The 17,620-nt window shown below is 32.5% G+C and overlaps 1 protein-coding gene and 1 long non-coding RNA gene across 3 annotated transcripts in view; one reads left to right on the top strand and one right to left on the bottom strand.

The window, feature by feature from the left end:
- The window catches only part of LOC115454290 (E3 ubiquitin-protein ligase CBL-B-B), a 113,951-nt gene extending 99,362 nt beyond the window's left edge, over window positions 1–14,589 (top strand). The window contains exons 8-13 of one of the 2 annotated variants that reach the window (XM_037436721.1): window positions 1,163–1,239; window positions 1,862–1,953; window positions 8,875–9,106; window positions 9,452–9,564; window positions 9,847–10,477; window positions 10,794–14,589. In XM_037436721.1, coding sequence (XP_037292618.1) covers window positions 1,163–1,239; window positions 1,862–1,953; window positions 8,875–9,106; window positions 9,452–9,564; window positions 9,847–10,477; window positions 10,794–11,011 — 1,363 coding nt within the window. In that variant the 3' untranslated portion in view covers window positions 11,012–14,589. Of the gene's footprint in view, window positions 1–1,162; window positions 1,240–1,861; window positions 1,954–3,751; window positions 7,079–8,874; window positions 9,107–9,451; window positions 9,565–9,846; window positions 10,478–10,793 lie in introns of those variants that run through there. The other variant, XM_037436723.1, reaches the window with a different exon arrangement.
- Window positions 14,590–16,541: 1,952 nt separating this feature from the next.
- LOC115452973 lies at window positions 16,542–17,606 on the bottom strand. The gene is made up of 2 exons (XR_003939533.1): window positions 17,400–17,606; window positions 16,542–17,041 (listed from the first exon to the last, which is right to left on the bottom strand). It is a non-coding gene; the product is annotated as an uncharacterized LOC115452973 (long non-coding RNA).
- Window positions 17,607–17,620: the final 14 nt, after the last annotated feature.

The following is a 17,620-nucleotide window of genomic DNA, read 5'->3' as shown; positions in this document are numbered from 1 at the left end:
ACCGATTCTGTATGAAGTGTAATTTATGAGGCATTTAGCTGTCAAAAGAAAACAATTTATTTTGTTACGTATGATATGGAATATAATTAATGTATTGGTTATTTTGGAATCGACATTGTGATCAATAACATTAAATGTCGTTTCTTTGCTTACGGGTAAAGTTTTAGTGGTGAATACTTTTGTTTAATTAAGTGTATTATAACCATAAATTTACAACAATAAATCTTTGCTTACGGAGAAACTCAATAGGGGACCGGACTCATTTTTGTTGTTGATTATTATCAAATATTTACGTTATATAAATTATAACACAGAAAGAATTATTTAAATCCGATAATAAATCAACAAGTTATAAGTCTTTCAATTTCGGTAGAAGGGGTAAGTAGCGAGAAACAAAAAAGAGGCGCAATACCCACGTGTGACGTCATCGGGCATTACGACGCGTGCGAAAGAAAGAGATGAAGCGATATTCCCACTTCGGCACATAGTAATATTTGAAATATGTATTACTCGCTCATTTTTTAACCAATTTTAATGCAGTTTTCGCAGGAGGGTTTCTTTTTCGTATTATTTACCATCACATATAGAATAATGTACAAAATCGAACACAGGACGGCCCCTTATTGTGTTTTGATTGTGTCGACCAATTTAACAAAAAAACCATATCTTATATATATATTATTTTTATATTTATCCACGTCACCGTTAATTCGTTTAAAAACTATCTAAATGCGCTCAAACAAACATTACTTTACACTGACAATATTTTATTACCATTATCCTGTGTTTGACATAAAAGGTTAACTAATGCCAGCCCGAGCTGGCTTCTTTGTTTACTAAGTATATTTTTCATTCATTTTATTTTCAATATAAATTGTCTTTGTTTATATAAGCTAATTTAATTATGTAATAATTACATATTCTCATGTACCTTGACTTATCATAAGTGCAACTATGTTCGCCTGCGTGATGAATAAAGCATTTTATTTTAAAAATGGTATCTCTAATTGATGTCCCAAGATACAGATCTCGCATTGTTCAGGTACTTTAGCTAATTTTGATGTTAATAATTCCTGTAATTTTATTTATTTTTGTGTGAGCTTTTATATAAGTCTGATTTATAATAACGAAAATAAATATTAAAAAAAAAACCTTGTTACAGAAACACAAAAACGACAGTGAAGGCGGTGTCATCGAATTCTTCAGGTTCATCCGGATCATCCGGATGTAATGGATCTAGTGAGTACACAACACGATCGTACTGCACTTCTACTGTGAAATATAAATTACTACTCGACTGCCTAGGTGGCGTAGTTGTGATTGTACATACGAGTATTAGGCTGAGGTCTTGGGTTCGAATACCATGTCGATCCAAAAAATAATTGTGACTGGGTTCCATCTTAAAAAAGACTCGGTGGTATTTTGGAGTCAGGATGCTGGCGGTGTGATACCCTGTGCCTCGGAAAGCACGTAAAGCCGTTGGTCCTGCGCCTGATCTCTCTCCGGTCATGTCGGATTGTCTCACCGGACTATTAGAGTGAAGGAATAGAAAGTGCTTGTGTATTGCGCACACACCTGTGCGATATAATATTTCCTGCGTACCTGGCTGATCTAAAAAGCAATCATGATATTTAATCTTTTAAGAATTATTTAAATTTATGAATTAATTTCTTTTTATTTTATACTTCGTACTAAATTTCATCCAAATCTGTTAAGCAATTTCTGACTTTAACTCTAACAATCAAACAGCCTCTTATTGGAGCTAATTAAAAGTTAAAGGTTTTGTTTGTCATTACCGTCAAGAGACGAGCTTCATGCTCGTCTTGGCATTCCAGTATAATAATAAAAAAACACATTCCAGGTGCAGACGTGACCATATCGAGCAACGCGAACGGCTGGGCGTCCAGAAACACAACGTTCAACGGACTGACAGATGACATTGACGACGCTGAGGTAAAACACCTATAATAATTTCACGTTTGTACTGAAATGTGTCTTATTGCATTTTAATAAAGTTTAGTTTTGCGTGTGTGATATAATCAGATACGTCATTATAGTAAATCATTTTTTTATATGAAATAGAGCACGTAGAATATATTTTATTGTGTGGGATAACGATTTAAAATAATGCTTTATTATTTAAATTAGAAGATTAAAATTCATACTCATCTAGTTTTATCAAGAAAATGGAACACCCTGTATCATTCCATAATTTATAAAGGTAACTAAAGTGCCATAACATCTGAAAGCCCATAAAGAGTGGGCTAACTTTCATCTCGTTGAGTGATGTACACTAACATAATAATAATACATTTTTCGGTGTTTATAAATAAAAAAAAACCGTGAAAATGTTTTTCCGCGTTAAAAAACTGCTTTATTTTTTCCCGGGATAAAAACCCTATAGCATTCAGAATTAGTAGTAGCTTCCTGTTATTAAAATAATTTTCAAAATCGGTTCAAAATTTCCAGAAATTTCCTCGTACAAACTCACAACTTTTCTTCTTTATAATATGAATACAGTTAGTAAACACACCAATTTTTTGTGTACAACGAGATAGCACACGATCCTTAATATCGAACAGGCCGACAAAATCGTGTCGACTGGCGAGAGATAACCATCTCAATCGATACTCTATCACGATTCTTAAACCGTCAATCGCGATGAAGTCACTTTGACATGTATAAAAAAATCTACCGAGGCATATCTGTCCTTATAAAAATTGTTTCAGCATACTCATTTTAGTACAAAAACTACTAGAGAATATTAAAATAAAAACTATCTAACGGATTTTATCGTGGTTTTTTATATCACAACGTCTCTCGACGTTTCAAAGCCTGCAGCCTTCGTGACTTCTTGTCTTGGCGACCACGAAGGCTGCAAAGTCTTCGAAACGTCAAGAGAAAATTATAATATAATAAACCGCGATAAAACAGTAAAAAATGTTTTATTTAATGTCTAACATTCGCGTAAATCATTATACTAGAGAATATATCCTATTATACGTATCCAACATACATTTTAGTACAAATCTTCATGATCATCTATATAAAGGGTGTTTTATGTTTGTCCATGCTTTGGCATGTGTTGTTGGCATGCTTGTGTTGTGTAACTAAAAGCTTGGACTGTTAGTTGTTTTTCATTTGTTGTTGTTGTTTTTTTTTTGTTTTCATCGGGCTGTTTATATGTGCATTGTTTTTAAGATATTAAAAAAATAAGTAATGGCAATTTAACGAAAAAAAAATATAGTGTTTATTTTTTAAGTTTTTTGATTTTTTTTTCAGTATGTTTAATAATAAAAAAAGTTCAACCTCCAATAGCGAAGCTCAAGACCCAAGTTATAAGTGGTTAGACTGTTGTGTCTTAAATAGTGATTATAACAATGGTTGTTATAAGATGAATCACTATACATTATTTTTATATGTAGGTTAATTAATCTTAACGACTAGGTTCTTTCTTTTTTATTATTATTACTTTTTTATCCAGTTCAATGTTTATTTATTTATCTTTTTTTGCATCTTCGAGAGCCGACATTATCAATGGCCCAAGCTAATACTATTTTATGACATTTTTTTTACTACTCTAACTCTTACTATCTCAACGTCAACATCCTTTGATTTCGAATTTGACTTAAATGTTTTTCAATTTTCTCGGGGAATAAAAAAATCTAATTACTTACAATGCACAAATAAACAGCCCATGGTGTTGCATGTGCGTCCATGTTTAAAAACCAGTTTCATTGTTTATTTGCAGAGACATCAGCGAAAATCACCGCATGCTTAGTATTGCACGCGCGTAGTTACGTTCTACGTCTCAACGCGGATACGTTATCGTTTCCAAAACGTACACTTTAGTATCGAGCTGTTAACGTTTACGTTCGCGTTTCGTTTACGTTCATAAAAGTTTGCGTAGTGCTGATTGTAACTTATACGTGTGTGTAAACGTTAACATCTGACTAAAGGCTTAGAGCTCGTGTTTTGATGGCTATTGTTCTAAAATGTAGTGTAATATTATGTGTAATGAAATGTCAAAATTCCGGCTCGAAGGACCACGGCAGTAAAATAGAATCACCAATAAAAAATTTATCGATTTTGTTATATTATCCCATAGTGTATATATCTTAAAAATATAAAACAATAATACATTTGATTAAAATATATTCATGAAATATTGAAAAGTCCATGTAAGATAAAAGAAAAAAGTGTTATTCACAATCAACAAGTATAATTAACATAAATATAAATTCGATATTGCTATCTTCTTTCCACATACCGAATCCGCTATGCTAGAAAGAGACAGCACTACATTAATCATTCGCCATTCAAATATCACAATATGAGCTCTCGCATTGTCGTGTATTAAAAACGTTGTAAAATAGTATTTTTGAAAGTATTTTCTTAATTAAAATAATTTATGGATTTATTTTACAATGTTTAAAGTTTAACGCGCCATTTTTTTTAAATGGCTCTAGGCTTGTAATCGTAATTTATTTGAATATGAAAAGTGACTTGCAATATTGTATTAAGACAAAGCAATAAAGTTAGATTGTACAGTTTCAATCGTTTCGAATAAAATAATCGATATAATAGTATGATTAATGACTGACACGGTGGCGTAGTTGTAATTGTACACGGTACAAGTACGACTACCGCGCATAGGTCTTGGGTTCAAATCCCGACTTGGGCCAAAATTTGACAAAATTTTTTCATCTTAACTATTTAGTCGCAGCTCTGAGTTGGGAAGTTTGCGGTATTATACCCCCGTGTCTCGGTAACCACGTAAAGCCGTTGGTCTCGTCTAATCTCTCTCTGGTAATGTCTGATTATCTCACTGGACTATGAGAGTGAAGGAACAGAGAGTGCTTGTGTATTGCGCACATAGTTGTGCACTATAATATCTCTTGCGTGGCTGATCTCCGTTGAGATTGGCCGCCGTGGCTGAAATTCGGTTAGGAAGAAATCAATCATAATTATTAGATATCTGGTATACTTTTATATTTACATTTTAAAAATCGTAATCTTCATGATAGCTTTATATTAGGTCTAAAATAAACAGAGCCATATGAAATGAAACTCACCGTTCAATAGGATCTCAAGTAGCCATTTGATGTATTGGACTATTTAATAAACCAAATCTAAGCTGTCACTTGAGAGCTTGTTCTCGGCCGAGTCGCCGCTTTTAAACAAAAAAACTTAGCTGTCAAAATCCGTCATAAGCGATACTGAAGATATAATTTGAGTTGTTGATACATGCTTTAAATATCGAAGACCTTAAGATGACTTTAATTTGACTGCATCTCAACTGATATTGCACTTTAGAGCGAACTTGAGATGCATCTATTATACTGGCATAATACGGGCCATGGACTTGAGTTTCACTCAGTACCAAGATAAATAATAAAAATGAAAAAAAATAATTTCGCTAGGGATTTAACATATCGTTTTTTTAGAAAACAAAGGAATGGAGTATTTTATTATTACTCGAGTGTAGAAACGATTTTAACTGTACATTCTGAACAAAAAGGGCATTTATGAACAGCTTGTTTTTATTTATTTTCTATTATTTTGCAGTTGCTATGATCATAAGTCACTTTTCATTGAACTAGTTCAGTTTTAGTGCAACTGGTAGTAAAATTATTTGAATTTCGTGTTCGTTGATTGTTATGGTATCTTTAATGATAGGGTCAGAAAAAAACTGTTTTTTCTTTTATTTGCTAAATAATACTTAGCCTTAATTCACTTCGTACAGATCATTGCTGACTGAAAGAGTTGTGACGTAAAAACTATAACAATTATAATACATACATGAATCACCTGAGCGACTTAGTAACGCTTTTTCCCATCAACCATTAGATAAAAGCAATAAGGTGTAATTTTGAAGGACAACTCTTTCGCTTCGCGTTAATGTAAGCGATGACCGCAACTATACGTCTATTGTTACACTATATTCTAAAACAATCAGCAGTAGACATACTTATTTTTAAAATTTATCATTAATAAGTTTATTTGGATATGTAGTTTTTTAGCTTTGATAATTTGACCAAAAGTATAATGGATTAAATGGTCAACTCTGAAACAAAAAAATAAAAAGAAAGTCAAGCAGGCCGGCATACTCATGTTTATCATTGCGTTTCAGCATGCCTAATTGAATTTAATTTGTGGAACTCTAAATTGAGCATTTCCCTCTTTTATCAAATTACTTTTTGATACATATTTTTGCTACCATTACAATCAACGGATTCGTACGCAATTTATTTATTAATTTTCATTATATCGAAATGCTTTAGTGTCGTTATTGTCCTGTGAGTTATTTTATAAGTTTTTTTTTAGTTGGACAATGTTTTTAATGATTTGCAGCAAAAAAATCATGAGAATATTAGATTTTTTTTTGTTTTCAAACAAATCAACTCGACGCGTGTAATGCAATGTTTTTTTTTTATTATTAATTATATTAATTAATTTATAATTATTAAATAAATCGATTTGTTATGTGCGTTATTATAGAATTAGAATGTGACATTTATAAAAGATTTTTTTTTTACCTGATTATACTTTTTAATTTTTTAAGAGCTAGATACCCATAGTTCATGGTTTTTTGTTATTTTTTTTTCTAACAGTGCTATTCTTTCCATAGTAACGCGCATGATGTATTGTTTAACGCCTTGACAATTCGTATCGGACAAACCGCACTAAAAATTAGGTACTGAATGGACACTTCCATTTTACTAGAAAGTATTTTTTTTTTATTTAATTTGCTTTTGTGTACATGTTTAGTGAATGACCATTTTATGTTGTATCTCGCTTGCTTATGGCAGCTATCGATTTTAAATATGCGATCCCAATCTTAATCGTTGATCCGAACCTGATAACCAATCAGTCATTTGTAAGCATGTTAAAAACTTTCATTCTATTAGTTCATTTTTACGATCGATAAAGCAATTGGGGTCGTATATTAAAATCGGCGCTAAGTCGACGTATTAAGTGCTATTTTGTTGTGCGGTTTGTCTGTCCGGATGTTGGCGGGTGCCTATTTTATTTATTTTCTAAGTAAACGTTGACAATACATGCTTGGTGAAATGTGCATCGTGTTTTCTTTCCTGTTTGCATGTTTGTTTACCTTTGGGATTTTTATCAGTATATTCTAGAAGCCCTTTTATTGCCTCGTATGAGATTTTAACAAAGTATGTTAATCAGAGGTCAAGAAATCTCATATATTTTGGTATAATGTCTAAAATGACCCGAACACAATAATACCTTTCATAAATTTATTATCAAGTGAAATACTCAATATCATAATTATAAAACACTATAGAAAATCACTATGAAAGAAACACAGTAATGCTATGTTTTTATTTTTTTTAAATAACAATGGAATTGAATTTCATGTAAAACTCATTTTAACCACACTATAGAACGAAATATGAACCCCATCCTGCTTTATATAAAGAAGGTAAGCAGACTTATTACTTATACACCTACATATTCTAATCAATGAGAGATAATTAGGGTATGTAAAACCTTGTCAGTAAATAAAGTGCCTAATTAGATGATTATTAAAAAAAAACGCTAACGGTCAAAATAATCCTGATTGGTATGCCGCCATTTTGAATAAAGAATCTCAATTTTTTTTTCGATCGCGAAAATTGACCAATCAGAACAAAGTATTTTGACATGCTTACAAATGACTTTTTTTGATTGGTTTATTTTAATGATCGGTTCTAAGATTAGGATTGGGATCGTTTATTGAAAATGGCTGACGACTGGTAGCAGAAATTGACCAATTAGCATAAAAGATCACAGTTTGCATAAAATCTTTGACAATTCTAAAATTCGACAATAACTTTTTTTTTGTATTGATCTAAAGATAGATTGTTTTGTTTACAAATATGTACTATAAATTATATGTACTTACAATAATAAAAAAGGTATTCCTTAACATACATTTTCTAACCTGCTTAAATATACCTACCAGAGTAGTTAATTGATTTTAACTAAATCCAATCGGATATTTATCCCTGACATAAAAAAAAATCTAATAAGCAACGACACAATACTAAGCTGACTTTATCGTGGTATAATAGCTGTCTAACAAGAGAATGAGAGCTCCTAAAGCGCTCACACAAGAGTCCAGTGTGTTTTTTTTCCTAATGATTCAAGGTTGGAGTGTAATTGATTCGAAGTGTGGTTTTACAATAGTGTCTTACAAAGGTTGAGGGTAGCGAGGTTACACTATTTAATACGTCTGACATAAAAAAAATAATAAGTAACGTCACACTACTAAATTGAATTTATCGAAGTATTATAATAGCTGTCACATAAGGTGTTTGAAGCCTAAAACGCTCACCCAAAAGTCCTGTGTGATTGTATAAGCCGACCCATGTCAGGTTTGCCATTAATTTATGGCAAGATGTAATGAGACACGAGCTGGTATTTGGTCTGATTTATTCTATGTACAAATGGTGCTTATATACTAATGTGGTACGTGAGTTAACACTCATCCAAGCATCTACGTGATACTATGTGCGACGCTGTCGCTACATCAGGTTATCCAACATGTTATAAAAAGACTAGTTATAGTCAATGACGTTTTACAAATAGACACGTCATACACTAATAAAATGGCACATAAAAACGGCGCACTATTCGCTATATTCACGTACCTGTACACATAATTACAAATTAGCTCGAAGAAGGAATAAAAAGATGCAGCACACATTCGTTAGAAAAGGATATATATACATCGAGTTACGTAACAACGTTAGTGCCGCACGCTCACTGGCTGTTAAGTCGGGCACCTTACTTTCGTCTTGCCAGTATTGAGTTCGGACAACGTACCTATGTAGTAAAACATCTTAGGTTATAGTGGTGTTCCCTCAGGACTGGGCGGAGTTCAACGCGGCGACGTCGACGATAGACGCGCTGCGTCCGTCCCGCTCGCCCGCCGCGTCGCCGCGCCACTCGCCGCGCGCCGCCCGCCGCGCGCACCACGAGAACGCGTACGGCGAGCTGCGCGCCCCCCCACTCCCACCAAGGAAGAGCCTCTCGCCCGCAGAACCCGCCATCGCGTCCGCGTCCAGTGTGCAGGACATAGCCAGTGCTTCTAATCATGGTAAGTCGAGTAAAGTATTCAACACTAATGTACTGTCGAGCCTTTATTGTATACTAGTTGACAATGGATACATGCCTACACTAGTCAATTCCAATACATATAGCACTTAACAGTAGAAAGACGAGAATTCGGTCAATTAATTTTATTAATTTAGTAGAAATTGGCAATAAAGGTTTTACCTTCGTATGGCAACCCTGTTATCCCAATGATATAGTAGAATAAATTAATAACTAATCACTTGTATCATCTGTACAAACTACAATTTATCTGAATCGCATAAAAAATCCAATATTTCCAACAAAACTATTCAAATTTCAATTAAAGTAAAATATTCCTATCCCTCAGAACCCAGACGACGATCATCGTTAGAACCAGAGCCAGATTCCAGGCATCGATTGACTTCAGTCATCACAGGGTCCACGGAAACCATCACTGGCATTATAGACACGCGGCATGAGGTAAATAACAATTTATACATATTATAGATAGGTAAAATAAAGCATATTACAATACTATTAACGGTCAATAAAACATTGTGGGAAAGAATTCTCCATAAATGTCTGAAGTCATTTGTGACTAAGGTCTACTGAGTCGTAGAGGAGAACTGCGCTAAAAACTGAACAGTATATAAAACAGAACTGGTATTATTATATAACTTTTAATGTTAACAATTAGTCCTAAAAAATCTACCTTAGTCGACATACAAAATTATACCTATTTAATCAAAATTTTTGTTACAGGTGCCACCAGACCCAAGAGCGTTCGAGAAACCCCGTCGAGCCTGCACTCCCCAATCAAACAGTAGACCTCTACCTGCCCCGCCTGCCGAAAGACCTACAGAAGAACGTCCCACCCCAACAGAACCTAAACTCGAAAGACACGATCGAGATAGGTCTAGCGCCGACACTCGAGACAGACCTAGCCCTATCGATAGACCACATATCGATAGAATCGATAATCGACACCCACTAATGCCTCAGGATAGATACCCAAACTTAGATAGAGTCGATCGACATTACCCGGAGACACGTCCCTACCCAGAGAGGCAAGATAGGCATATCGATAGAGTCGAACGGCATATCGATAATCGACATTTAGAGAGGGGGCAGGAGCGGCATTTAGCAGGTATCGATACTCGACAAGAGCGGATATCGGATCGGTTGCCGGATAAACCAGAGAGATTGGCGAATGATTCGAGATTTGAAAGGGAGAATAGGGCGCCACCTAGGCAAAGGTCGCTTCCGTCGTCAACTAGTGGATGCGTAGAACAACCAACTAAATCGACAACTATGCCAAAGTTCCCCTCGGAGGATATAAAAGATCCACCGTATGAGAATGTTGGTGTTGAGAAAAGCGAAATCGCTATAGCACGTAAGTAGACTTATATTATTTACTAACACAAACTTTTATTAAACGTAAGCATGTTTTCTTTCTAGACGTTTGATAAGATTCCTAAAAAATAAAAAAAAACCATCACAAAAAGTATTATAAGTTAAAATAGATAAAGTCGTTATTATTTTAAAACGGATTAGATAATGATTATAGCTTAACATTTCAACAACTTCATGATATACAATATTCCTCTTCATGATAATATTTCTTTCTTTTATTTCTTGGGTAGCAGACTTACCGTTGATTTTCAGGCTTATCTCAATTAAATCAAACTAATTTGAATTATTTTTTGCAGCTAAGAAAATCAACCCTCTAACGCACGACAAACACGGCAGAAAATACGGCGATAACGTATCATACGAAAACATCAATTTAGACTACATAGCACGATTGGTAGGGGAGGGTTATCCCAAGGACATAGTGGTTAGGGCCTTAGGCATCACCAGGAATGATCTAGAAATGGCCTGCGACATCCTACATGAATTCGGGTCTAAAGTACCCAATAAGTGTTAGGGTTTAAATAAATTAAAGAAAATTTAGTGCAAACTGGTGAGGTGTTAGGCAAATGTGCCATGTTGAAAAATGGAACTAAAATTAGGAATGTTAAGTAATGGAGATTAGTTGTACAAGTCGGAGTCAAAAGTACCCAAACTAAGGGTTAAATAAAGGAAACTAGTAAATTTATATTATCGAATTTCTAACTTTCAAAACACAATTTTATCTAATAGTCATATAATGAAAAACCAGAAAATTCACTTTAGGGAAAGTAAATATCTTATAAAATTTAAAAGTGACTATGTAAATGAGTAAAAATGTTTCAAATACAAAAATCGCAACAACTAAAAACGCGTTAAAAAATCAAAAATATCTGATTTCTTCTATTCCTAGATGTCTTTCCACGCGTCCCGATCCCCGGTAATCTGAATCCTGCCATAATACATACCCATTCACACAAAATAATTAATGTTGAGCATTTAAAAGACTATCCGTTCACACCAATCTCTTTTACGATCCTTCGCAAAAAAGGACCAATCCGAACAAAGCTTTTATGACATGCTTACAACGGCTTGTTTTGATTGGTTTATTCTTGAGATTGGATTAAAATAAAGATTGGGATCGTTTTTTGAAAACGTCATAGTTCAGCAATGTTCTGTGTCCTTTGACGGGAAATATTCAACGTGGTAAGACAAAATGAATGACTATTACAAACGAATTTTGTTAGGAAGGCGATTAGGCCTTTGTCACGGTATAGTACACGTCATATTTCCGGAAACCGGGACGTGTGAAATGACCCTTAGAATCAATAACTAGCACTGGAATGCTAAATAACATTCCCCAAATCACGATATTACCAAATTCCTAAAACACAATTATACGTTTGAATCGAAATCAATGCCTATTGTAACTTATGTAAAAGACTAAAATATTCTGACATGAAATACCTAAACAAAACTAATATACTGCTAAATGCAGATATTTTTCATCTATAACTAATGGTGCATTTACACATTCGTCTATTCGCGATTCGCTACCTTTCTACTATAACGTTTAGAGACGTACATCCCTTTGACGTGTCAATCCGTTTTGGTATTGACGAAAAACAGTAGGATATTGTTGAAAAAAAAATAACATTTAAATCAACTAGAAAGGATTATTACGTTAATTATCAATCGCATTACCTATCAGGTTTTTAAACGAACGTGTGATAGTATTATAGATTAAATATAAAATTTAAACTATAGACATAAGGCACATTTTTCTATAACGTATTTATTTCACGTAATGTTATTCCAATTTCTTTCTTTATCAGTATTCACACGATATTTTGTATAAGTAAAAATAGCTCGATGTAAATAGTTGTATTATAAATACTTATATTTTCATATAAATTAGCTTCCTCATACATAGTTTAAATAGACGTATATTTTTTCATTATGTACGATTGCGCGGGAGTTCTGACACTTACTTATGACACTTGCAATATTTAATATAGCATAATCGACCTTGTTAATGTATATATAAGAATATAATTTCTACATACTTATTGTATCGAATGTTTTTAAAAAATAAAATTAATCAAAATTGAAAACTAATTGTTTTATCGAGCTTAAAAACAGTACCAAATTTTCGTCGAAAAAATTATTTGGGTATTTTTCTAAAACATTTTTTTTTTTACTAATCTTCGTATGACTTGTACTAGCTTGCGGAACCGGGTTTTTTTATTTTTGTATAAAAATGCTTTAATTATTAATAAAGATATTTTAGATTTAGCTTGAAAACATTTTGCAAAGTGTAACTGAGTAATTTTGAGTGTAACGTGCTTTACTGGATGACCTGACTGATTTTAGTTTATAATATATCTAGTCTTAATGATTTGCTGATTTCACGAATACATATAATTGTAATGTTTGTAATTTATTACAATTGTAATATAGCGTGTAGACGATGCGGTCTAGGTAATTGTGACATATCCATCACAGTCACATATTTCCAAATGGTGACGTTGATTGGAAATTGTATTTAGCATAATAGATTGTTGAGTTTAGTATACAATTCATAATGGACGGGCTTAACTCACAAAACGTTAGCGTGAAAATTTAAACATAGAAAAACACTTTATACAAAAATTAAGTGCAATATTTGGCTATCAAAAATAAATTGAAAAAAAAAACGATGTACATATTAAAAATAACCTCAAACTTTTGGCAAGTTCCAATAAGTCATCACTACACGTATGCTTCTTAATATTAGTTATATGAAATTAAAATGTTAAATGTAGTAATTATTTATATTTAGTAAAATTGTTTATAATCTCACCGAAGATATTTTCTGAATGTAGAAAAATTTTAATGGAAAAGGCGATTAAACAATATCTACTAAAAGATATATAAAAAAAAAACAGACATATTACGTGGATATTTATTCAAATACACCTCTAAATTGTCTTAAAAAATTCAAAACCGTAGAAGTTTTTACAGTGAATTATTCTCTAATAACTCAAAAAAAAACGTATTTACACTGTCTCATAAATATAAATATCGCCTTTTTCGAGTGAAAATGAGAGAGAAACATGTTTAGTAGAATTTCATATCAAGGGACAATATTCATCGCAGCCTCTAATGAGATTGCGTTAGCGGCAACACAAATCATTGCACACTTGACGAGTACGATTGCACAAGTCAAGTTTGACAAATGCTTCGGCACAAGTAAAGGTTGTCCAATGCGCAGGCACAAGTATAAGATTTTTCATAAGTACGCATGCACAAGTATAAATAAATGTTTAGTTGATAATAAACAAGAGATTACTTTGAATACAATATTGGTACATATTCTTATTGGAATTTAGATGAAATTAACACCATACAGGATATTTAAACGTTTTTACACGCATATAATTAAAAATAATTGCGACCAATACGTATATCGATTTATTATACAATACTTTCTCCTTTACTTGTGCAATCATAGAGTTCAAGTTAGCATGTACTTGTGCAGCCGCCGTTATAATACATGCACTTTTACAAATGTTAGTTGTTACTGGCAATTGTTTTTTGGTGTGAAAGATTTTGGAGATGGCTGACGGATGTTCTCAAGACAAAATTTTATATTTTCAATATCCCTGGCACGCTTTTATATATCAATTATATTGTAATTATCTATACAATTGCCAATATTAATTGTTCAATGAATTTTAATAACGTAATAGCATTTAAGTTAAAATTGTAAACTTGAGTAATTTCTGCAATTTACCTAGCCAGGGATAGTATTTGTAAAAATATTAAATTATCACACTCAGTGGATGCCATTTTTATAAACGTGATCTAATTTCAATATTTTGAATTCAATATTACCCATTTTGCTTTTCAAGATGAAAAAGTATCGAATAAGTACTAAAAAAATATAAAATGGCGTTCAGTGTGTTCCTTTTTGATTGTAGCCTATTTTGGCGTACTGCAGAATAATCAATTTTAATTCATAATTCACTGGAGTATGTTGAGTGCAGTGTTACTATCATCGAATAGAGTTGGGAAGGTTATGTCTTGTTTTACGCTTTAGCAAAAATACGTTGCAAATAAATTTAAGTAAAAATATACTGTTTTTTATTCTTATTAACCCTATGATTGGTAAAAAGAAAGGTATGATTTTATAATGCAAGTATGTATAGGTGACACGAGCTACTCAATCTTCTTCAAACGAAGAATATTAGAAGAATTTTTAAATATTATATAACGACTAAATATTGACCGATTGCCTCGATAGCGCAGTTGTAGTGCATGCGCGTTACAGCAGCGCTCCGAGGTCCTAGGTTCGAATCCCGGGTCGGACAAAATGATTTTGGATTATTCTGCTCAGTATCAGCCCGGAGTCTGTAATTTGTGCCCGATATGGCTATAGGCGCGTCCCCTATCATGTCATGGGACAGAACACACTTGGCGAAAAGTGGATGCCCTGGTTGCGCCTCTACATACCCATTCGAGGATAAATACGTGATGTGTGTGACTAAAAATAATCTTAAAAATTTAAATTCATTGCATATACTGGAAAATACTTGAGAATACAGTGCTAAAATATTTGAAAGGCATAAATAAATGGAGCATTAGAATTCAAGAATGAAGTAAGAAATCTGACGTAGCTTATAAAATACCAAGCAAAATCTAATACTAAATTTAATTGAAAATGAAACTAATGAATCTTTATCAACCACCTTCGTTATTTCGACGTAAGAAACAGAGTTAAAATGTACACTCATAGTATATTTGTCATATTAATTTTACTATTATTTGAGGTAAGATAATTTTCTTTTATATAAAATTAAAATTTAAATGATATAATAAAATTAAAATTTAATATGACGTTTTGGGAATTAAAATTAATAAGATTTTGAACATCTATTTCAAAGCATCAGAGACATCCAAATTTAACATACACCTACAATCTGATGCTTATGTTCCTAACTTACTGTAAGACTTATACATACTAAATAATAATTTCAAATTTCGTTTAGAACATAGGCGATTGTATAACTACTTGTGTCAAACATATTGCAATGAATACATATTTTAATTCCAGTTACAATCATCAAATTCCCAATTTCCAAAGCACATTGATTTGCTAAAGCTTGGCGATGTTAATTTAAATGGAAACAAATACAAACTGTTAAAACCAACAAATCATATAATTACTGATTATTTCAAACATTTCATGCTCGGACAAATACGAAGATACCCAAATGAAAAAGTCTTTATTGATGACAACGGATTTAGGCATGACTGGGATGATTACAAAAATTCAAGAAAACATTACATATTCCAAAAAGCAACTACACTTAAAGAAATTAAACTAACCGATTACAAAGGCAACAAAATAATTGAAGAAAATAAAAAATTAAATGAAACAAAAGTCAGAAAGAAGCCTAGAAGAAAGAAAAAGGTTATAGAGGAAGAAGAAAAAAGAGAAAAAATCAGTTTAAGAGAAGGTGGTAGGACGGTCGCCAGAACTACATTCTTTTGTCCATTCTTCGGAGTGATTACTATGTCTTCCTATCTTGACTAATAAATACGAAATAAGTTAAAATTATAATTGGAAAGTAGGTACAATATAATTCATAGATATAAAGTTAAATTATATCCAAATTATTCTTAATGAATAAATATTCTTAAAGAATTAACACCTAATGGAACTATATAGATTTTTTTAAATTTTAGATATTAGTTATCAGATGTAGGTACTTGATACTTAAGGCTATATACATCTTCACATTTTATGATAAGATAGTCAATAACAGTCGTAGATTATTCCAACAATTGATATTTGGTAATAGTAAAACTTAAACACTTATTGGGTCCCGTAAGGCCCATGTAAGTTTGCTGCGTTCCGGAATCAGAATGTATATATCTGGTTCCAATAGGCCGGCATAATCGAGTCTACTGACAAAAGGTAATCATCTCTCGTCAGTTGACATTCTATTGGACCCCACTCTACTCACCATCAGGTGTAGCGGAGTCGCTTTGCTATGGCCGTATACAAAAGGTAAAGAAAACAATCAAAAAATAAAACATTTTATTAAAATCAATCTTTCTCCTTCTCTTTGGAATCATAATTAAACCTTCTATTAAACCGTCTCGTCATATAAGGATCATCATCACTTTTATATTTATCAAAAGTACCTAAAAACGAATCCACAGCTGTTTTGAACGCTCTCCTATAACTAGTTACAGGCATTTTCTCCTTCAACAAAACAACAGGTTCAAAAGGAATAACCATTCCGGCAGCAGACGCTATTAAAGGTATAAAGGGAGCTGGAAAATAGTATGAGACGATCTCCATCGCTCCGTTTACAATGCAAGTTCCGATATTTCGTAATACAGCATTGACTTTCGGAGCTGAGATGAATTTGACAATCGGCGTGCTAAGAAAATGGTAAAGTTTTGCACTGAAAGTAATTGATACCGCATTGCGTCGAGTTGCGTCTACTTGTGTATCTTCTGTTACATTATTGAGTTCTGTAGTTTCGTATTGATCGTTTATTTCTGGTTGCTGAGGCTGTTAAACAGTTTGTTTGAATAAATACAATAATAAAATAATCTTCAAGAAAACATATGCTGAGGCTGTTGAGCAATTTATTTAAATAAATACATCGATAATTAAATCTTCAAGAAAACTTATTATGTTCCTTATATAATTAACAACACTATCAACTTACTGAATCACAGTATTTACTTTAGTTATAGCATTTCTTATTACATTTTTCTTGAGAATACTTAAGAGTTTTACTGCACCAAATTAAATATTTTTTAATGATTTTATGACATTTCGTAGATCCATATATAGGTACCGAACATTAAGTCACTTTGTTTAGGATATCAAAAGACATACTAAAGTCAATAGGAAATTTACTTACCGCACTTTCAACAGAATATATAAATACATATCCAAGAATAACATTTACGAGCAATAGGGACATCTTAAAATGTTCTTGAAAAAATGCTATTTATTGTAGTTTCATCATATCAATATAATAAAAAGTTTCTTTTATGTTTTGTAATAAATCATGCAAAACTGCGCAGTGAGTGTTTTGAATATTATTTACTACTTGGATTTATTATTTTAATATCTAAATAA

The sequence above is a fragment of the Manduca sexta genome, chromosome 2, assembly GCF_014839805.1.
Source record: "Manduca sexta isolate Smith_Timp_Sample1 chromosome 2, JHU_Msex_v1.0, whole genome shotgun sequence".
Taxonomy (NCBI): domain Eukaryota; kingdom Metazoa; phylum Arthropoda; class Insecta; order Lepidoptera; family Sphingidae; genus Manduca; species Manduca sexta.
Note: the sequence above shows the minus strand (reverse complement) of the source record. Positions and strands in the feature narration are given on the sequence as shown.